Source organism: Crassostrea angulata, chromosome 10 (assembly GCF_025612915.1).
Source record: "Crassostrea angulata isolate pt1a10 chromosome 10, ASM2561291v2, whole genome shotgun sequence".
Classification (NCBI taxonomy): domain Eukaryota; kingdom Metazoa; phylum Mollusca; class Bivalvia; order Ostreida; family Ostreidae; genus Magallana; species Magallana angulata.
In genome coordinates this window covers 55,381,442-55,404,508 of record NC_069120.1, presented here as the reverse complement: position 1 = coordinate 55,404,508, position 23,067 = coordinate 55,381,442, and the positions used below count along the sequence as shown (strand labels likewise).

The following is a 23,067-nucleotide window of genomic DNA, read 5'->3' as shown; positions in this document are numbered from 1 at the left end:
GAAATTGGGCATCATTTTGATATTCAAAATATCTTTGAAAGTGTGGAATTTCCAACACTTTTACTGATACTGAATACATATCAAATGCATCTTTAACGATGTGGTTTCCAACAATTTGTATATTCTGGAGGACGAACTATTTTAAGTTTATTTTTAAGCCGTATTTTCTATATTGTAATACATGTATTTAAGATATTTTTAACAATGTGGTATTTCCTACACTTTTGTACATACTCGGACTTTTGACATAGTTGTTGAATATTTACTATTAAGTGTATACTTGGATAAACAATATTAAGTGGATACTGGAATTCTAAACCAATCGTGAAAATGTCTACCTGTTCTTTATTTAGTGTATAATGCAATCCTAAAGCTATCACTAACATGGCTATATTATCTACATTAAGTGTATACGTGCATACTAAAGCTATCACTAACATGGCTAAATTATCTACATTTAGTGTATACGTGGATACTAAATCTATCACTAACATGGCTACATTATCTACATTTAGTGTGTACCTGGATACAAAATCTATCACGCTATCACTAAAATGGCTACATTATCTACATTTAGTGTATACGTGGACACTGAAGCTATCACTAACATGGCTACATTATCTACATTTAGTGTATACCTAGATACTAAAGCTATCACTAACATGGCTAAATTATCTACATTTAGTGTATACGTTGATACTGAAGCTATCACTAACATGGCTAAATTGTCTACATTTAGTGTATACGTTGGATACTTAAGCTATCACTAATTACATGGCTATATTATCTACATTTAGTGTATACGTTGATACTGAAGCTATCACTAACATGGCTACATTATCTACATTTAGTGGATACTAAAGCTATTACTAACATGGCTAAATTGTTTACATTTAGTGTATACGTTGATACTAAAGCTATTACTAACATGGCTATATTTTCTAATTTAGTGTATACGTGGACACTGAAGCTATCACTAACATGGCTATAATATCTACATTTAGTAGATCACTATCACTAGCTATAACTAATTAGCGTTCTGTTTCATATCCTTAGTGTATACTGTTTTATTACAGCTATCTTCATCAATGCTTTATTTCAATCACAAAACTGTGATCTAAATCTGTGTTTACAATGAGGGCATGATACTCCACTTATCTTTAACTGTATGTTTTCTTGGGATATTCAAACAATATGCATCTCTAAAGGACTTGTATTTACCCCGTTTCAAGAAAACTACGAGTATTTTACAATACTGTCAGGCAAAACATTCTTTTTTCACTGGTCAAATGTTACCTTTGAACGATGACGACCCAGGACATTTTCCCAGACAGTATCATATTGTGAAACGTTCAGGACTCTCTTTGCCATACCTTAACCTTCGTCGACACAACTCTTTCAAAATCCAAGAAGGCATCGCAATATTCAATGATTCTTTATTTTAAATTGCAGATAGTATATAACATATGGAGTCTTATTCGAAGACTACAACAGCATTGTTCACACATTTTCAGTGTCAGTGGATCATTTACGTTGTGTTGGTTATTTATTGAAGAATAAAACACTAAAATAATGGTTATCGCCTTCCAGAGCTTTTTACTCTTAATTTCATAAAAATGAGAGAGGATAAGGATTTTAAACTTTCTATTAGCAAATGATTTATTTCAGAAATTTTATTTGCACACAGCGTTTATGAATATTTTTTGCTAATTTAGATTTTTTATCGCCTGGTCAGGCCAAGGAAAAGCATCAAGGTTACATATAATGAGGGAAACAGACACTTGCTTCTCAAGACATCACGTGAAGTTTGACGTCTTGTTGCATATCAAGACAGTATAATTAAATAACATTCAGCGCAAGTGTGCTGTGCCTGAATATTTTATCCAACATCGGAAGTCATAAAGGCCTATTTTAATCATCAGGTCAACTCTTTTTCTTGCATATTTTCACATTAAGTCTAATTAATGTCTTTCCAGTCAATTTCGACTGAAGAAATAAAAACACACCACAAATAGAAAACCAGAGCGAGTGATATTTTTCATTCTTCTTCATTTGACACTCTTGTGTCAAATCCTTCATAATTACTTTTCCTGTACATTCCAAAGGGAATGGAGGTTGGAGTTAAAAAGAACATGAATGTCCTTGCTCGACGACTATAGAAAAAAGAAGCTTCTAACAGAAAAACGGCAAAATATTTATGTATAAAAACTGTCAGCTGTATACAGCTCACTTTCTATACATTTGGTTAAGTCGTGAAAATAGTTGCCTTGATTTTTGGTTGTAAATTTCAATCCCTATCTTCAGTTAGTACATGTATATAAATGTACCAGGTGTATGGGGATCGAAGACTAATCGAACTTTTGTTTTAACCAATGACAGATGCGACTAATACACCTTCACATATCTAAGAGGGTGTGAAATAAATTACCACCCAAGATACATCTACGTTTGACAATGATTTTTTTTTGCATTTCAATATCCTTTCATGATACAGAAACACCCCCCCCCCCCCCCCCGAATGACCTTTAATCACAAACAGAAGCATTTAACATTATCTTACTGTGAAAACCCATTCTTATCCATAACATTCAAATAACAGCTGGATATATTCTGCAATCAATCTTTGAATGTTAATTTCGAGTAATTAATTCACATCTAGAATGTCCCTTTATCAAAACCGAAACATTTAAACAGTCGTCGTCATGATGCATGAATGACGTCAAAATATTCCTGATGACGCAAGTATTCCCAGACAGTGCTCATCAACAAAGGCTCATCAACAATCCTCCTTATGAATATTAACCTCTTGGTGTGATGGAACCGTCTGACATTTACCCCGTTGTCAACCAGTGTAATTTTGTAAATATCTTGTACGCAATGTTAGTTGTAAATGCCCTATGTGGAATGACTTCAAGCTTGATGTTTCTACTGTCCCTTTTTAGAATTTAAGAAATATTTTGCCCATAAATTGCAAAAATTTGGAAAGTATTTCCGTTGCTTTGTTAACGATTTAACATTTAACTTATCAAATAATCAATAAGATATACCATATTGTCTAGGGGATTTTTTTTGCGTGGATTGGGTTTTTTTTTTTCAAATAATTTTGATATAAGTACGATCTCATTCTGAACTATGAAGTATGAAGCGACATCCTTAATAAGAGGTCATGACCAAAACAAAAACCTCACGGCATGTAAAATGTTATAGTCATACATAAATGAACAATCATGAAATATAAATAACAAAATCATCAAATATATAGAGGTGCACAGGATTGTGAGTTTAAGTCTTTTTTTGGATATTTTTAAACTGTAAAGTTAAATAATATTTTTCGACCATGGCGAAACTTCAGAACAGTTATCAGATCCTTGTGTAATCCAGTAACGTAAATAAGATGGTTAAGATAATAAATAGTTTTATTAGTTAGAATAACACAGACTACAAACTACAACAACAATGACTCCAACAAGACTTCTAGGCCAGCTAGATATGTAATCATTCTTCTGGGGGCTTTGGCACGTAAATTTAATATATTAACCAAACATCTTATCACAGATAACGCGACCATCTTAAGTCAAAGTTCTAATGGATGACGACAGTCGTCATCGTGATTTCAAAGATCCAATCGACGTTCTTCGACTTCCGTCCTTCTCAAGTTTCCACGGAGCACGGCCAACTTCTCCAACCCTTAAGAGAGATATAACTCGCTGTTTAAAACAGCATAGGTCTTATAAATCTCTCAAACACTAAGTAAATCTGGGCATTTATTAAACAGGATGTGAAATGCACAACAGTATTTGTACATATTGTACAATACGCGAAACTGACAAGCGACGAAAAAAGCAGTAGCATATGTCACTGTCTTTATTAACACTTTAGTCAACACTCTCCGGAAAGGGACATCACACTTGTATCATTGGGATTTCTCGTTTAGCCCAGCTCTTGCCTGTTACTGTTTACTTGAACCTATCGTAGATGGAACGTCTTGAGCTGAATCCGTCTGAGAATCCGGAAGTGACTGTCCCTCTACTGTTGGGTGAACGTTAATCGTATTTATTGGTTTCACAAGAGCAGAGGAAGCTGAATTGGTGTCATCATTATTCACTAAGTTTGATTTGGAATTGAGATGTTGATCCATTTGATTAACATTATTGACAGTGTCAGGTATGATGTGATCAAAGTTCCTCTGGGTATCGTCTTTCTCGGAACCGACCATGGTCGTCGGATCAGATTCACTAATCGCTGTCTTGATGATGTCCTTTATGGATTTAGTAATCTTTTTGATGATTTTTTCATACAATTTGGATTGCTTTTCAGACAGTGTATCGGTGCCGTTTTTTATTTTTTTGTTCAAGTTGTCCGTTTTATCGTCAGACTTACCATCTTTGTTTGAAGAGCTAGGAACTTGAACTGTAGTACTGCTTGAAACAGGTGATGCTTTTTCGGATGTAGTTATCACTGCAGGTAACATATCTTTGTCTTGTACAGTTTTTCCAGCGTCTTTCTCCATAGAAAGCATTGTTTGTGTGCCTTTGTCAACACGTTTTGAGTTTTCATTTTTAGAGTGAGGCGTTTTCAGCAATTCTTCTACTAAACTTGTTACCAAAGCAGACGGAGTAGTTATCTGTTCATTGGAGGAAGACATGGAAGCGGTGTCGAGTTCTTTTATAGAATTTGATCCTTCGTTAATGTTCCCTTTAGTAGCTCTTTGCAATAATATTTGGATATCAGAGTTTTCAGAATTTTTTTCAACTAGAGGTTGCATTTCATTCATTAGTTGGGGTTCAGATGCCCTGGCTATCTTTGCAAGCTCTCCTGTTGCAGGTTCCATCTTTTTGGCCTCCTCCTTTTTTCTCGGTTCTTGATTCATGACATAAGGGGCGACTGGATTTCCGACGTCAATCTGCTTGTTTGTTGATGGCCTCTCGCTTGTTGCTTGTTCTGTCGATAGTTTCTCATTTGTCACCGTATCATGACCCCCTGTTACAGTGATCGAATGGGTGGATGGAGAGAGGGGGAGCGTGTCATCGACATTAACAGTTGGGAAAGGAGTAGTGATATCGACTGAGCTTTGCAACAAGGCGTCGTTTGTAAGAACCGAGTCACCAACAGTCACATCACTAAACGACTGTTTCGTGTCGACTTCCTTTGAGAGTTCCGTGCTCGTGGGAATCTCGTCTGTTGTTGTTTCTTCAGAAACAGCATTCAGACGATCCTCCGTAGTAGAGATTTCGCTCACAACTGTTGTCACTTCTTGGCTACTTATCTCTGTTGTCACCGGTGTTGTCATTGTTGTGCTCTCTTTCGGTTTCCATGTCGTAGTTTTCCGGCTTGTTGTAGTCCTTGTTGTTGGTTCAGTAGTTGTTGTTGTTATGGTAGTTGTACTAGTGGTGGTACTAGTAGTCGTAGTAGCGGCTGTACTGCTAGAAGTAGTGGTGATTGGTTTGGGCGTTTCGTTATTTTGATATTTCTCACCATAATTAGGCACTGCCAAACTTCTAAAGAGAGATAGAAGCAGATTGTTTTTCACTCTTGGTTTAGGCTTAGCTTTCTGTTCGGCAGTTTCTCCAGGGTTTTTCAGTTTCTGGCAATGTTCACCGCTATAATTCTCAGGACATATACAGCTTCCCGAGTTGCTGCATGGAGCAGACTCCACACATGTGCCTCCATTTTTACAAATGTCGCTAAATATTTCACAGTATCCCCGGCACGCTGGGGGACTGTCAGATGGAATACTCACAGCGGAGCACAGTCCGAGGAATAATCCCACAAATAGTACACAAAAAACTTTAACATCCATGTTATACGTAATGCCAACCCGTGGCGACATCAGAATCTGGAAAATAAAATAAAAATGTAAAAGTATTTTGTCTCTCGCTGTTCTAAACTGTAATAAATTTGGATTGTTGTAATCAGCTGTTATATATCCGCGTGAATGCTACAATACATGATGAGATCATTTGTTACGAGGATTGAAGTTGTCATTTTAAAGGAATGTCGAGCGAAGGAAGATGTGTAGGATTAATTAGACTATGCCAAATCCTCCACAGACAAATCGAATTATTCACCTTTATTTTTAGAATCGGCCTATTTTAAAACTTTCCCCCCTGACGGCGAATTTTAATTAACATGGGAACGTTATTATGCAGGATTGTTATTTATTCCGCTAGTTTGATTAATTTTAGGACAACTGACATTTTGTATTGACGAAAATCGTTTTTGATTCCAGAAAATTAAGACAACACTGTAAGCAGTCCCTGGACCAATGAAAAGTGGTGCCTGTGGTCAGGACAATTAGAACTTGATGACGTTGCTGTGACATTACTTTACGTGCTTAAAAACCTATCGCAATTTATCACACCCGATCCTTAATCCTAGTCGATCAGACCCGATCCTTGATCCTATCGATGCAGGAATTTTTTTTGTCCCTTAGAGTGTCATCTCAAATTATCAAATGCAATCAATTTCTTTACATTGCTAGTAATCTACCGTGTTTAGTTTTTAAAAACAAGTAAATTTGAATTAAAGGCTTTACTGTCTTAAAACTGGGGAAAGGTTTGAGGTAAGAAGATTGGGTCTCTTTTAACAGATCTTCAGACAGTTGTTGAGAATTACCAATACGTTTGACGTCATAGTAACAATGACAAGCAGTGTGTATATTGACGCCATATTCAAACACTGACCATTAGTAGCAGACCGTGACGTCACACACAACGGATAAAAATAGCTGTAGAAGCAGTGCCCGGGGCGGGGAACTACACTGTTTAAGTGTATATATTTTTAATTTCCAGACAAGAATGCACACCGATGATTGTAGCGTGGCGGTGACAAAGGTTTCTATTTATTACCCACGAGATCGCACCACGGCCAACAACACTCTCAATGTAATTATAACTCCTGTACCACACTCAACACTCGCCATTTAACGTTCAGCGTCTAAAGTCAGTACTTTCTTCGTTTACTAAAGATAGATTTTCTTGAAATGATTTACCGCCGTACATAAAATTATGCAAAGATAAATAGCGTCGAATAGGTTCAAGTTTCGTGAACGGACGCGTGCGTGGAATCGTCGCCTCTCTACCTGTCACAAAATACTTATTAATTAATTAAACCTCGATACCACATAACCAGGAAATAAAGCTATAGTCACCTTCTACTAATTTTGATAAATAATCTGTACAATAAATACATGAATCAGACAATAAAATGTCATAGATAATATAAAAAATATAAAAAAAATTGGCAATTAAAGAAAATGATTGAATTAATTAAATCTTATAGTAATTTCAACATGAAAAGATATATATTGAAATATCACGGACAAATAGCATATTATGTAAATTAAAAGAAAGAGATTTAAAAGATGTCTAATTAAAACTAGATTATTTAAAAAGAAACATATAATGTTTACCGTAAATGGAGAAGTGATGGCAAACGACAACTGTCTAAGTTAGGTTAGAAAACGGACCAAAATACAACAGTTATTTGTATGGAATCTAAATAATCTAATATTCAGGTCGCCGAAGAAAGCCCTATGATCCCAATCTATCTGTAAAAATGTCAGATCACGTCAAATCTCGTCAAAATACGTCGCTAGGGGTCTCTATGCACAGTTATAGTGTTCCGTTAAAGAACATAAGACTGGACTGAAATTCGCCATTTCAATAAATAATAAAAACAAATATGGGCGTTGGTGAAGAGCGTTGCCTAATTTTCCATACATTTGCATAGTAATCAGATAAAATAGCATATTATACGACCAGAGTCGTTGAACCAAAAGTACCCACGACAGACAACAGTCGTCAAATTAAATGATCCCAACACTTACAAGCTGTTGAATAAGTCCCGATAAATATGTTGATGCTGTGCCTGAATATTGAACTCTGCTCACAATTCCAGATGGGAGGAAGATTCGAACAACTCTTGTGACAGCGGTGAAAGGGCGGGTCCAAGCGTGGGGGGGGGGGGGGGGTACGACTTTTAAACGCAACAGACTAATTAGCAAACGTCTGGATTAGTAGAATTAAACACATTGTTTTAAGACAAGAAGACAAACCGCAAACACACAACAGAGGTTGGTTTCTCGATGATAAACGAGTGTTTCAGACCTTACAACTATGGAGGTTAGAAGGTGGGGTCCTACGTAGTGATTTAAAACTCCCAAACTGAATGGATTGGAAACATGCATCGAATCATAACTTACAGTGCACAGATGTTGATGTAGTAGTTGAGGTTGATTGAAGAGCTGCACAACTTCGTAGTTCATTGGACTATACACGGTGAAAATAGTGACACAATACTGAATGAATAAATCTCACTGCTCGTGGAGAAATGGAGTAGCATGCGTTAAAGATTTCTCCAGAGCATAAAAAATCTAGAATATACAGTTCGGCATAAATAATGACACTAAAATGCCGCGACTTGTTGGTAATGAAATAATAATGAAATAATAATGCGCCATTCAGCAATAAAATCTAATTTAATCCTCTTAATGTAGTAAAACGTGTACTACTGTTACAGTTAAACAGAATCGCCAAAAACAAAAACGTGATGCGAATATATAGCTTTAAAACCATTTACAAACAGGAAAAGTGCATCATTGACTCGCTCCAAAGTATTTTGGTATTGAATGTTCCCATATCCCAACTTCCTCATAGATTTTTTTCTGTACTTTTTAATTCATTTGTATAACATATTTAGTCAAAACGAGTGATTTGTGTAAAAACAACATGCAATTGCACTTAAAAAGGTTCGATTACCTTGAGAAATGATAAACTCTTTTTTAATCTTTATGGAAAGTAAGGGCTCTCTATGTAATAAAAAATCAAAGAAATTTAGTCATTAAATTTTCTTTATGAAATTGATAATGAATGGCAAGAAGATAATCTTTTAATTTTTTAGTTGGTTCTGGTCCCTAGATTTTTTGTTGATCACCTAGCGTAATCTTGGATTCAAATAATGAAGTAGATGAGAATATTAAAACAATTATAGTTTTTATAAAGTAGCAAGAAAAAAAGCTGCATATAAATATGTTTTCCTCTGTAGATGCACGCATGCATTTATCATAAGATTAAGTTATGGTTTTTTTGGTTTGTTTTTTTTTTGGTTTTTTTTTTACTATTTAGACCGTAAAAAAAATATAAATTCGATGATAACTGGTAGAAATCTTATTGACATGCAGTGATTCTATTACCGAGGGCATGAGAGGTTGGCTTACCTCTTTTAGAGTGATATCTTGTACTTTCTCACAAATATGCCCGCTTTGTTTGCCGGTCTCTTATGAAGAAAAAAATCTGATTCATATTTGATTTTTGATTTTTTTTATGGAGAGTAAATATTTTGTATATTAATGTTAGTACAAGATTTATTACACACTCCCACAACTTATGATCAATGATTGCATTTCTTGAGGTGGTTTTAAATATTTGCGTTCAGTGGATCAAGGAAATATTGAATTTTGATTGATTACTTTTTTTGTCAAAATGATGATACACCAAAATTGTTTGAAATTTATGTTAAAATAGAATTTTTGACAGGAGAGAGAGAGAGAGAGAGAGAGAGAGAGAGAGAGAGAGAGAGAGGAGAGAGAGAGAGAGAGAGATTCTTTGCTGTCTTATTTGGAGTGGATGTTGTGTTGCAGTAAAGTAATAATATGTAATATAATATTGATGAATCAAGTTACAGTAATTAACTACAAAATTAAATATTTACATTACACGTGTAACAAAATCTGCCACTGATTCATATGACATTTGTTTCCTGTTTAGGAATATCATTATGGCTGGTTCATGTAACCCACACGGAGCTACATAACCCGTATTCACGCCTACTTCAAGCATTAAAAGCTATTTGTAAGTTAAACTATGAATTGCTATAGGTTTAATCATGTTATGTCTGATTGAATTGTATACCATAACACTTACATGCAAGAAAGACTAGCATACTGCATACTATGCTCTGAGAATGACTGAATAACAGTAGGAATGCTACTATAGCTTTGTCATGTGTACAGGGTTTCAGTTTACAGGTTGTCATTTTGTGATATATTTAACTCATCAGCACAAAATATTATTTATTTCAAAATAAGCAATTTGACAGATCAGGGGTGTGCAAAAGAGTACAAATAATTTGCTGAATCATTGAAAATTAACAGAGATTTATCGCCCCTCTTTATGTAGACCCATCTGTCTACCGGAGCCAAAGGACCCCGACCCACCCTGTCCTGGGCCTATCAAAGCAAGGAGAAATCCACGCGTCTGCTATATTTGGCTTTATTAGGAAAATCTACTTACATCGGCGATACTGATGATGATGAATGGTTAATAATCGTTGAACACTTCATCATATTTAAGACAGTTTTAAGTGATTTCAAGGGCGGTTGAGGCGGCACACCATACATTTAACTCTGAATATAAATGTTTTGGCTGTTATATAAACAGATGATGCATCTTTAGAAACCAAATTGATAAATAATTTCTTGAGTTACTCAGTGCAGGGATACGCCGAAGATTTTAAAACATTTCTTCGCATTTCAAGCAAATTCAGAGAGAGAGAGAGAGAGAGAGAGAGAGAGAGAGAGAGAGAGAGAGAGAGAGAGAGAGAGAGAGAGAGAGAGAGAGAGAGAGAGAAGAGAGAGAGAGAGAGAGATCCGTCTAAAATGGAACATAAAACTATTACTCAAATAAACTTGGTGTCCACAGTTTGCTTGATTGTGTATACAAGAGTAAGCACAATAATTTGAACAAAGGGAAAATGTACGGGGAAAAGTTAGTCTGGCCCATGGATGCCTCCAGCAGAATTTGACAAATGTCACATTAACACTTAAATTGATCTGCATACAAATCTATGGAAAGCGTGCATCGAGGCGAATACTGGCGAACTATACATCATAAGTATGTATGACTCACATCGAACAATTACGGACGCTAATTAATTTTTCTATGTAAAATATTTCACGATAAATGAGTAAAACATGAAAAAATCAACCACAGTCGACTACTTTTGGCAAGTATTACAGTTATCACGTTCGATAACTCGTGATCTACACAAGATCAAAACGTTGTTTGCTACCTAAGCCTAAAAATACGCGGAAATAGAGCACTATCACTAAGAAAAATCTTTGCAATTACTAATTAACTAAAAAACAACAAAAACTTACTAATATCTACATTAAAAGCCTACAATTAAAGACTTATCAGCCTATATTCCTTTATCTAGATGAAATGCCATACTTACGTTGTTTTCAGACGCAGTAGAGGGAACTGCTTATTTAAATGAGAAGCTATTATTCTGCACATTTATTATCGTTACTTAATTTATTACGCTCACTGCATGTGATGTATGGCTTTCAGAATCTAGTCTGTCTCGTGTTTGCATGACCTTATCAAAGAGAGATTGTTTTGGAAATTTGGAGAAAAACATTCGGAGGCCTATACCTTTTTGTTTTTTTCTGCTTTTACAATTTTTATCATTGAAAACAGTCTGAACTTTGCAAGTAATGTTTTAGTTGAACCTGCATCATACATGTACATGTACCAAAAATTGGTTTTTGTAAAATTAAAATAAAAAAATAAGGGGGGGGGGGGGTAATTCCCGAAATTCACATCATGGTTGATATTCCGAGGTCAAGCTGTGAGGAATGTATTGTGACGCGAGTAACCACATCTCATTAATATCCGGGACATTTCACGGGATTAATTGACCTGGACAACTCTGTGACTTCAAACACAATCTTCCCTGACGACCACCCCCCCCCCCCCCCAAAAAAAAAACAAAAAAAAAAACCTAGATCACCCTGACTAGAAATGATTTAAGGAATAGGAGATCTTTTTAGGGGTATCATGAGGTGATCAGATACGGACGGGCGTGATCAAATCCAATAAAACTTGAAAGGCTTTATGATAGATTTGATCACGCTCGACCATATTTGATCACCTCTTCATATTAAAATAATAAATAAGAAAAAAAGTCATAATTGGGATATATTAGACCATAGATTAAAAATTCGATTTGTAGCGTTATCACAAAGACACTGGAAATTTTTATATCAAATCTCTGCTTATTAGCCTACTTATACTGGCCTGCAAATTTGATACAGAAGAAAGCCACAGGACTCCCATCCTTTATCTTTACCAAATCCAGTATAAAAGAAAGTCTGAAGATCCCGTTCTGTGGTACCATTATCAAACAGTTTAGAAGTAATCAGGAAGACTTCGTCCTTTATCCAAACCAAACCAAGTCTAAGAGTAAACCGGAACACCTCAGTCTATACCCTTACCAAAATTATTTTCCAAGTAAGTCTGAAGACCAAATGTACCTCTGCAATAAAAGTTCGAGAAGTAATCCGGAACCCCCCCCCCCCCCATACCCTTTACCAAATGAAATCTAACAGTATTTCATAGACCTCGGTCTTTACCCCTAAATAAGCCCCGGTTGTCATATTTTAGACCTCGACAAGGAGGCCATAGTCCGACACACACAAAGAAAAAACGCCAGATGACAGCGGCGTATGAATCTACAAAACTCCGGCCGCTCGACAGCGGCCTCGTACTGGTACAACTCACACGACAGGAAGGCGGTACGGGCTGGTCCGGGCTCTCCTCGTCCCTGCCCTGTCACTAGATACATTGATTAGTTTACGATGAGAACCGGGCAGACAAATTCTGCACGGAGAACTTTAAATTGTATATATTTTGCTGTTTTTCTCCTAGTGCCCGTTTCCCACGAACCATTTCGTTTGGTTTATTTAGAATTTCTATCATGATAATGTTGTTACCTATCAATAATTCTTAAAATCTGTTTATCAGATTTGAATTTCTTAATGAGAAGAATTTATATGCATCATCAAAATCTGAATTAATTCAAGTTATTTTAAAAACAGACTGAAAATATTTTAGCATGGGAAAAAATTGGCATTTGCGGTTAAGTATTCATAAAAATACGGAGTTAAATATGAAGTATTTTTATTTTCATCTTATATATGTATCATATACATTAAATCATCAACTTGTTTTAGCTGTCCTAACATACCACCTTAAAGACTTAGATATCGTGTCCATTTTATAATATTGTTTTTACCTCGGTACAAATAAGATTAGATAAATGATGCGAAATTAAATCGAAAATGTTAATTAAAGTGTATTTTTAAGCCAACGTTCGTTTGCGCATGTCTGTTTGTACCAATCAATGGTCACCCGGGCTCGCTCAAGAAGTTAGAAACTAATGTATTCCTTATTACAAATACACTACGTATTGCTATATAATGTGTATCGTCTTTCATTGCTTTGAACATGCCAATTTATATAAAAACTGACATTTAATAAAATAAATATATATCAAAAATTGCCTTGAAGCTACTTTTCGCGTCTTAAAATAAATGTGTGTATGAAAACTAATACCTGTATGCGTTCAATCAAAAAGCAAATAAAAAAAAAATCTGAAGTTTCCACTAGTATTTTTTTCATTTAGTGTGTTCTATTCTAGAAATATGAAATTTTTTATTAAGTAGCATTCAGAATTTGCACTTATGAAGGTTTTTCGGTGTAGAGAGAGTGGCCGTTAATTGCTGTGGTGTAGATGACACTACAATGTCAGTGGAAATGGTTATAACACCAGACGACGGAGAGGAATTATGCAATTTACATGGTTTCAATGATGAAGCGTCACGTTCTAAAGTCAGGAAGATCCGAAAAGCCCAGGTCACAAATAGCAAAGAATCCGAACATCCCAAGCCATGAATAGCAAAGGATCCAAACATCCCAAGCCATAAATAGCAAAGGATCCGAACAGCCCAAGCCATAAATAGCAAAGGATCCGAACATCCCAAGCCATAAATTGCAAAGGATCCGAACATCCCAAGCCATAAATAGCAAAGGATCCGAACAGCCCAAGCCATAAATAGCAAAGGATCCGAACATCCCAAGCCATAAATAGCAAAGGATCCGAACATCCCAGGTCATAAATAGCAAAGGATCCGAACATCCCAGGTCACGAGTAGCGATGATCCTAATAGCCCAAACAACGAATACAAAGGATTTGCAGATTGCAAAGGACTCGAAAAGCTAAATTCACGAAAAGCAATGACTAGATACGGTGCTTCCCTGCCAAATTGTGATATGAAAAGTTATAAAGAGTTATAAATAAGTGCCCATTAGCGTTCCAGAATAAGCTATACAGAAAAGGCAGCCAAAAACAGCAGAATTCAGCAAAATTCCAGATGAAACATTAAGTAAGTAATGCAATGTACGACATTGCGTAATGGTAAACTTATTTGAAAGATTAAGCACCAGGTTATGTTTATCTGCGTATAACACTGCAAATTAAAGTAACTCGTGTTCAAACAAACAATTTTACTACTGAGTCAGACAGAAAATTTCAAACCAAGTTAGGTATTGTGAAAACGAAATAAAGTAAAGCCTGCAAGCGCATGTCAAACTCGTATCATGGCGACCACCAAGAACGTTAACTTTTGAAAACGCATATCTACCCGTAAATTTTTTCGGACATCTACAGATATCTAACCACTCGCACTCGATCAAATGTTACACCAAAAATGAAAAAAAGAAAAAAAGTATTACTGTCTAAATCATATGCGTGTGCCATTGTAGATGAGAATGAATTACATAAAGTCAAGTATTTTTATCTTAACTTACATACGAGAGTGTCTAATTGGAAGGAAAGAAATAAGGGCCTACAATGTGTAGGAAATAAGAAAACAGTCTGATTTATTTTAAAATAACTTTTCTGTCAAACATATAAAGGATGAAACCAACAAAAAAATCCAAGATATATATATATAAATATATATATATATATATATATATATATTAAATTGATTGTGGTAAAAAAAAAATAAAAATCAATTGACCCATTTTCTGTGTGATATATGAGTAACCATGGAGACAGATATAAGATATGCATGACAAAGACAACATACCGACATACCAGATAAATGACGAATCCCGGCTGTAATTAAGACATCCCTCCGTAAGGGGCCACAATGAAACAAAAAAAGTTCAGAATCTCAGTTACTGGTTATAGTTCCAACACAATCCTCAACAGAAATTCACATGATGGCGCGGTTCTCCAGTGTTTCCTCGCCAGAGAGAATGTCTTTTGACTTCGTGTCTCGTCAATGCCCGAGGCAGTCGACTGATGACAAGACACAATAAATCAAGCACACTGCTCTCTGCATGTTTACGGCTGCCGGCCCAAAACAATAGGGGGTGGGACTGACCCTCGCAGGAGAAAAGCACACTTACAATAAATAGTAGCTTTCTGAAAATGCAGCACTTTTACTGAATATGCTCTTTATATACTCGATAAAGTCCTATATACGCCATTTTAGAAAAACAGAGAGTAAAAAACAAATTTAACACAAATGTTCTGTTGATGGCTTTCTTTGACAAATTAGTTGTGTTTGTTCTGTTTTCCACTGAACTGGAAATCATATAAATTATATTGGACAAATTGTTCATTGTAAACGGTATATAAAACGGTCTTTTTATTACTAGTAGAAACATCAGACCAAGCAGTAATTACTATTGAAATTATCAATAGTGAATAATTTCTCCCAGTTTTAAGATTATTGGATTTAACCTTTTTGTACAGATATTTTATATCCATTTTGTTTGAAATAATTTATCACAAAATGAAATTAAAAAAAATATAACGCAACCTTGACAAATATGAATTAGCGTCCTATTATTTCATCTCAATGCAAATGAAAAATGTAAAATCATTAAAGTTATCAATTATTTAAATTTGTATTTTATTTAGTATGATTGCATATCAAATATCTAGTCTCACAACATATTGAATACATTTGTCTACTAAATATTGATATATCCACGAGAAATGGCTAAACGTGTCATTTAAAATATCAAATTAAAAAATAGCTAAAATTATCTAAAAATTTAACTTTTAAGCTAAATAATACATTACGTATAATAACATACTAGTAAATACAGAGTATGTGTTTACTACAAATGTATATGAATTTAAGTAAATTGGTAAAAGAGTAACTACAAATCTATTGTTTGCATCATTTTTTATTAAAGTGTTGCATGCTTTAATTACATGACGTATCCTAGATATGAAATAGCAAGAAGAATTCGAGTATCAGGTTCTGTCTTATTTAAGGAATTCTTCTTGGTGTATAATCTTCGGGTTAAGGGAATGTCTTGAAGGATTGATAAATCCAGTCTGAAATGACTACAGGTGTCTAAGGATTGATACATCCAGTCTGAATTGACTACAGATGTCTAAAGATTGATATATCTAGTCTGAATTGACTACAGATGATGTCTAAGGATTGATATATCCAGTCTGAATTGACTACAGATGATGTCTAACGATTGATATATCTAGTCTGAATTGACTACAGATGTCTAAAGATTGATATATCTAGTCTGAATTGACTACAGATGATGTCTAAGGATTGATATATCCAGTCTGAATTGACTACAGATGTCTAAAGATTGATATATCTAGTCTGAATTGACTACAGATGTCTAAGGATTGATATATCTAGTTTGAATGGACTACAGATGTCTAAAGATTGATATATCTAGCCTGAAATGACTACAGGTGTGTAAAGATTGATATATCAAGATTGAATTGACTAGGCAGGTCTACGGGTTGATATATCCAGTTTGAATTGACTAAAGATGTCTAAGGATTGATATATTCAGTCTAAATTGACTAAAGATGTCTAAGGATTTATATATTCTGTCTGAATTGACTAAAGATGTCTAGGGATTGATATATCCAGTCTGAATTGACTAAAGATGTCTAAGGATTGATTTATTCAGTCTGAATGGACTAAAGCTGTCTCAGGATTGACATATTCAGTCTGAATTGACTAAATATGTCTAAGGAATATATATCCAGTCTGAATTGACTACAGATGTCTAAGGATTGATATATCAAGTCTGAGTTGACTACAGATATCTAGGGATTGATATATCCAGTCTGAGTTGACTACGCATGTGTTAGGATTGATATATCCAGTTTGAATGGACTACGCATGTCTAAGGGTCGATGTATCAAGTCTGAGTTGACTACAGATGTCTTAGAATAGATATATCCAGTCTGAATTAACTAAATATGTCTAAGGAATAATATATCCAGTCTGAATTGACTACAGATGTCTAGGGATTGATGGATCCAGTCTGATTTGAGTACACATACATGTATATATGGATTGATATTTCCAGTCTGAAGTTATTACACATAAATATGGATTTATATATCCAGTCTTAAGTAATTACAGATATATATTTGGATTGATATATTCAGTCTTACGTGAGTACACATGTCGTAGGACGGTTAAATTTAGACTAAATGGATTACACGTATCTAATGATTGATATATCCAGTCTGAAGTGAGTAGGTACGTCAAAGATACCCGGTAAAAAGTAATGTATACATAGAGAATATATAAGTCTTTCTCCTAAAAATGATTTTAAGAAACGCAATGTTTTATTCTATGAAAAATCGATTGCATATGTCATAAATTCGCTAACGTTCTTTGATTATTAGAGAACATGAAGTAGTTTATTTGCTCTTCAAAAACTGTCGCTGCATCATAGCCAAACAAACGTCTATACTCTGTCCCGAGTTTTTGCTTCCACCACTTTTTGCTTGATATTTCGAAAATCAGAAATACCTTTGTGCTCAAATTACGTTCATCCACTGATATGAAAAATGTCCAGACTACTGTTTTGAAACGCCCCCTTTACCGCTTCAGTTTCACTTTCAGTTTCAATACACACCCCAAAATAAAAAGTATACGGGGATTTTGCATTGCATCAGCCATTAATAAGCCCGGATGTTAACGTTGAAAAATTGCGCAAGGTCTCCCGAATACTTCCGATGGGAGAAAAGATGTAAATATTTCCCATTAAAAATCTCCGCAAGAAATTTGTTTTCGTTCCTGTGAACTTTTATGAGTGAAAAATGATAATTGTTCAATGATGATATTTTGGATATATTCCCTTTCATCGATTTCAACTGTATTTCTTTCACAGGTACATGTATGTGTATTTTTATTAAAAATCATCAAAAAGTGATCGAAACAACAACTTAGGACAGACTTTAAACACTATACTCAGCATTGAAAAATAGTAATATATTTACTTAAGAAAATAACTGTAATGTCTAACGACTTTGCACAGAGAGAGAGAGAGAGAGAGAGCAGAAACAACGTGAATAACTTGACAAATTATGTCTTCTATAAATAACTTGCTTACATGTTTAGATTTATAAAGCTTCATAATATACAATTATATTTGCATGAAAACCGTTGCCTTTTCTTTTTATGACTACTTTAGTGAGATTAAAAATTTCCTGGTTTACAATATAGGATTCTTTTATTATCATTTATAGGTATACTAGTATATTTTAAGAAATGTTTAAAAAAAGGCAATTTGAATGATAGTTTTTGCAAGACAAACTTGGAAATCTTTTATTACGACACTAACATACATTTATAACCTCTTTTCTCGTTATAGTCATAATGCAAATTACAAACATATTGATTTGTTAGATAAGGATATAGTGTTTTTTCTTTTGGAATCCATTAATTTGTTTTTGTTCAGACTATTGTAAATTATTCTATCTAAGCTTTAAATAGTCAGGGAAATTTGTATTTGCACATTTGTTTTTTAAAAAAATCCAGTTTCAATTTTGAAATTTGAGTCATGTTACCATAAACTTAAGTTAAATCTGTAGCATATATTCTTTATAAATGAACTAATTTGTATGCACCAATAAAGTACATTAATTACTAATTTGAATATAACAATGCTTACATATTACTTTCAAAAAATCATAAATTTAAACAACTGGTATTAACTGTTTTGCAGCATTGCCTACCATATAAATCATGAATGCAGTTTACGAATACCTATAGTAGGGCAAAATTTAACAAAAACATAGACATGCACTTTATAGATGCTAAACCGTTACTAATGCATTCAAAAATTCTACTGACAGAATGAAGAATATCTAGTTCAATGATGCAATGTGTCCTTAACAGTTTCGCGCCGTCTAGACTGTTTTCATAGTTTATCTAAATATAAAAACAGTGAATTGGGTTGTTTTTTGCGTATTTTGTACAAAGTAACATGGATGTAAACCCAATTCTGGGACATTTTGTGTCATGCGCATAAAGGAGAAAGAAACATCTTGTGTCATGCGTGTAAAGGAGAAAGGACGATGGTTCAGGTGCTGCGCTCGTATGTTGTGAGATGAATACTAAACGTTATGTTTAATTTCAACCTCCAATGTATTCAAAATGTCATGCCATTTCCCTTTGGTTATTTTTGTACAAATCATACGTGGTGTGCATAGCTATAGGTTTTATTTCCTGGAGATTATCAATTGATGCAATCGCCAATACTATACATAAGATGACAGTCAAATATAACCGTGGCAATCCGTTCTAAAAGTGTAAGAATATAAGCCTGTAGCAATCACTTTCTCCGTCCATTTGCCCATACAACAAAAGTGTGATCATATTCCGATTATGTAAATCCTTTTATATTTCTGTAAAGATAGTCTCATTCCCTTCTTTGACAGAAGTACTCTATTACATAGGCATTCTTTCAGCAATATCCTCAGTTTATGAGGAACATGGCGGTGTTAACGGCAATAATTCATTGCAACGCGTTGGTGGCGGATTACATATGTTACATATGTACAACAGGAAAATGTATGTTCCAGTCATGTTGTGAATTTACTAATCATTGTTGTTAAAGTTTCAAAAGCGACTGCGTTAATGTTATTTTGATAGCGACTTAATGTTAATCGTAGCTGTTGATTATATGTATACATCAGTCAATTTACACAGATAGAACTATATTGGTTTTAAGGCGTTCGGGGTCAATTTGCAGAAAGGTTTTAAGATAAAACTATGCCACGTTACAGTAAGATGGAATTGTTGGCTTTAAGGTATACAGAGTCAAGTTACAGTATGATGCATATGAAGGTTGTAATCTGTAATGAGTGCGATCACAGTTAGTAAGATACTGTAATAGTTTGCACGATCTATAAAGTCAAGTTACAATAAAATGGAACGTTTGATTGTAAAGTATAAATAATCAAGTTTCAGTAAAAAGCACCTGTTGGTTTGAAGCAGAGTCACTTTACAGGGAGTTACACTGTTACTGTAAACTTTGAAGATTAAGTTACCAACAATAGTTATACTTTTGTTTGTAAGATTTAAGATTTATGAAGTGAGGTTACAGAAGGAATGCAATAATCCAGAGTGAGGTTACAGTTGGGTGTATAGAATCCAGAGTGAGATTACAGTTGGATGTATATAATCCAGAGTGAGATTACAGTTGGATGTATAGAATCCAGAGTGAGATTACAGTTGGATGTATAGAATGTAGAGTGAGATTACAGTTGGAATTATAGAATCCAGAGTGAGATTACAGCTGGGTGTATAGAATCCAGAGTGAGGTTACAGTTGGATGTATAGAATCCAGAGTGAGGTTACAGTTGGATGTATAGAATTCAGAGGGAGATTACATTTGGATGTATAGAATGCAGAGTGAGATTACAGTTGGGTGTATAGGATGCAGAGTGAGATTACAGTTGGGTGTATAGGATGCAGAGTGAGATTACAGTTGGTACGTTATAGTTATATATAAGGTACTTAGCGTTAGCTAATGAAAGTTATGTTCTGTTGGTCGTATGGAATTAATAGTTAGACAACACAGTGGGTATATTGTCTTATTGTAATGTTTCTGATGAATTACTTCTTTTAAGTTCAAAATCGCGTCATTCGACTTGATAAAATGGTAGCTTTATTATATTATGTATGCCTTTTCTATTATATTTTGGTAACAGAAAGTGTTTATTTTCTAATTTTGTTTCGTGATAAGATTCGGGCATTAGAAGAATCTATCATTTGTTCAACCTTGGAATTATAAGTTTGCTTGGTCAATAGCTGCCACATTAACATTCTGATTTTATTGTGTCGACAGAAATAGGAATAAAACAGGAAAGGAAGAAAAGGGACAAGAACCGGGCACTGTGTCAAGCACGAGACGCAGTTAGAACGTGTCTCCAGCTTAATCTGATACAGAGCTATCACGAGACGCAGATAGAACGTGTCTCCAGCTGAATCTGATACAGAGCTTACAGCGAGGAATAAAGGGAATAAAAAAGACAGCGAAGAAAGTATATGAAATCAGAAATTGGCATCTTTCAATTTTTGCTTTTTACCTTAAGATTTCTGTATAATTTAATTCACTTATTTTAGCCATTAGTTTTGCTTATTAACGTGATACGGACGTTGGAAACAAACACACACACACACACACACACACACACACACACACACACACACACACACACACACACACACACACACACACACACACACACACACACACATATATATATATTAGATATATACACAAACATTTGCTCTATAAAAACAAAAATGCACATTTCATCATTTTTAAGATAACAAAATAATGTTTGAAATTATAAATTTTAATAATTTAAATATCATTTTATTTCTCGTGACTATATTCAGTTTTACAAAACTTTATATCGATATAAAAAAATAATTTTATAAATTTGAAAAAAATGGCACATCTTGTATCGTTTAACAAGAGTCTTACATGAAAGGTCTACATTTGAATTCCTGTAGATGTATCACTATTGTCTAACTGACCGATTCTAAATTCTTTACTTACTTTTAGGCAATTACGGCAAAAAGAAGACGGAAAGAAAAACATTTTGTTATTTATTGGGGTTTACCACATTTATTCAATTGAGGAAAACATTTTTACATATTTTTACCATGACCCTAAAAACAATGTGGGTGTGACGTTTTGACATCGGTGGCATGTTAACTGGCGAGGCGTCCATTTCCCCGAGAAACGGATCAGATTGGCTGATCGTGTCGGCCGGCGCCTTCTCAACAAGCCAATCAAATGAACTAGGTTATGAAACGTTACATAATAATTAATGTGTAGCTTTTTTTGCAAAACAAATTAATATAATCCCTCAAAGAAACGGTATTTTAAATGAACATTTGGTATGTTCCTGTATAATAGACATTGAAAGCATACTATATCAAAGATGATTAATTAAATAAATGAAATTTGACTCAAAACCACCAATTTCCATTGTTTACATTTGCAATTATACGATGCAAATAAAGCAATAATCAAAAAAAGATACACTTACTTTGTGTAGAAAGTTTCATTATCATAACTATCTAATTATCAACATTGAAAGACTTGATATTCCCTTTGAGTTTTGAAATAAGTTATGACAATTCTGATTAAATACTGCTCAGGATATACTTTTTATATTTCAATACTAGTATTAGTAAAGCTATAAATAAAACTCAAAACACTATTTGGATCATTAATGTTGGGGGGGGGGTTATATTAAATAATAGCATGTACTTTCATGAGATCATTGTTAAATGTAAATGCCAACTTGAGAGCTTTGAACATTTACCAAAGAACAAGCTGACATTGATCCATATAGTATGTGCTCGGTATGAAAATAACTACAGTATGTATGTAATTATAGTACCTACATGGAATGTGTTATTCTAAGAACTTGTTTTTGACGTATTGGATCGACAGGTCTCAGATGTCAATCACTAATGATCGGATTTAGACGACAGACAGTGGAACATTCAGGGAAAGAACACAAAAGCCAACCACCAACAGAAGGAGGAAGCACTATCAATACAAACACTGGTAAAATAGGATCAATGGACATATAACTCCCTCATGTTATGCACTACATGTGTCCAGAGTGTTTGAACATTTATTTTATTTGACCTTGTATACATATATTGACAAAATTTTATCTATGCGCAAGGTACGGTTACAGGCACGTAACATGGGGGGGGGGCACTTTTTTGCGGAGCAAAGATTTTTCTTTAATTTACATACAAAAAAATTGAATAGACATGGAGATTTTTCTGTGATCATGTAAAAATTTAATTGAAAATAAGGAAATAAACACAGTTAAATTAAAGTGAAAAGTATACCTTTTGGGCTTTTTTTTTTTGGGGGGGGGGGGGAG

General features: G+C 34.4%; 1 protein-coding gene across 5 annotated transcripts; it reads right to left on the bottom strand.

Annotated features, from left to right (window-relative positions):
* Positions 1 to 3,398: 3,398 nt before the first annotated feature.
* On the bottom strand, positions 3,399 to 15,221 carry LOC128168171 (location of vulva defective 1-like). 5 transcript variants are annotated; one of them, XM_052834301.1, is made up of 2 exons: positions 14,936 to 15,221; positions 3,399 to 5,836 (listed from the first exon to the last, which is right to left on the bottom strand). In XM_052834301.1, exons 1-2 carry the CDS (start codon positions 14,939 to 14,941, stop codon positions 3,950 to 3,952), a joined length of 1,893 nt encoding a protein of 630 aa, XP_052690261.1. In that variant the 5' UTR covers positions 14,942 to 15,221; the 3' UTR covers positions 3,399 to 3,949. The 5 variants fall into 5 exon arrangements, with proteins under 5 accessions (XP_052690261.1, XP_052690262.1, XP_052690260.1 ...); XM_052834302.1 differs by having other exon boundaries at positions 14,944 to 15,221; XM_052834300.1 differs by lacking the exon at positions 14,936 to 15,221 and adding an exon at positions 8,204 to 8,520.
* Between the last annotated feature and the right edge of the window lie 7,846 nt (positions 15,222 to 23,067).

Bases quoted from the DNA above. Each gene is read 5' to 3' on its own strand.
- LOC128168171 (XM_052834300.1), bottom strand. From the start codon at position 8,266: ATGAACTACGAAGTTGTGCAGCTCTTCAATCAACCTCAACTACTACAT. The intron at 5,837-8,203 runs GTAAGTTATGAT...TTTATTTTCCAG, and splicing joins TACATCAACATCTGTGCACT to ATTCTGATGTCGCCACGGGT.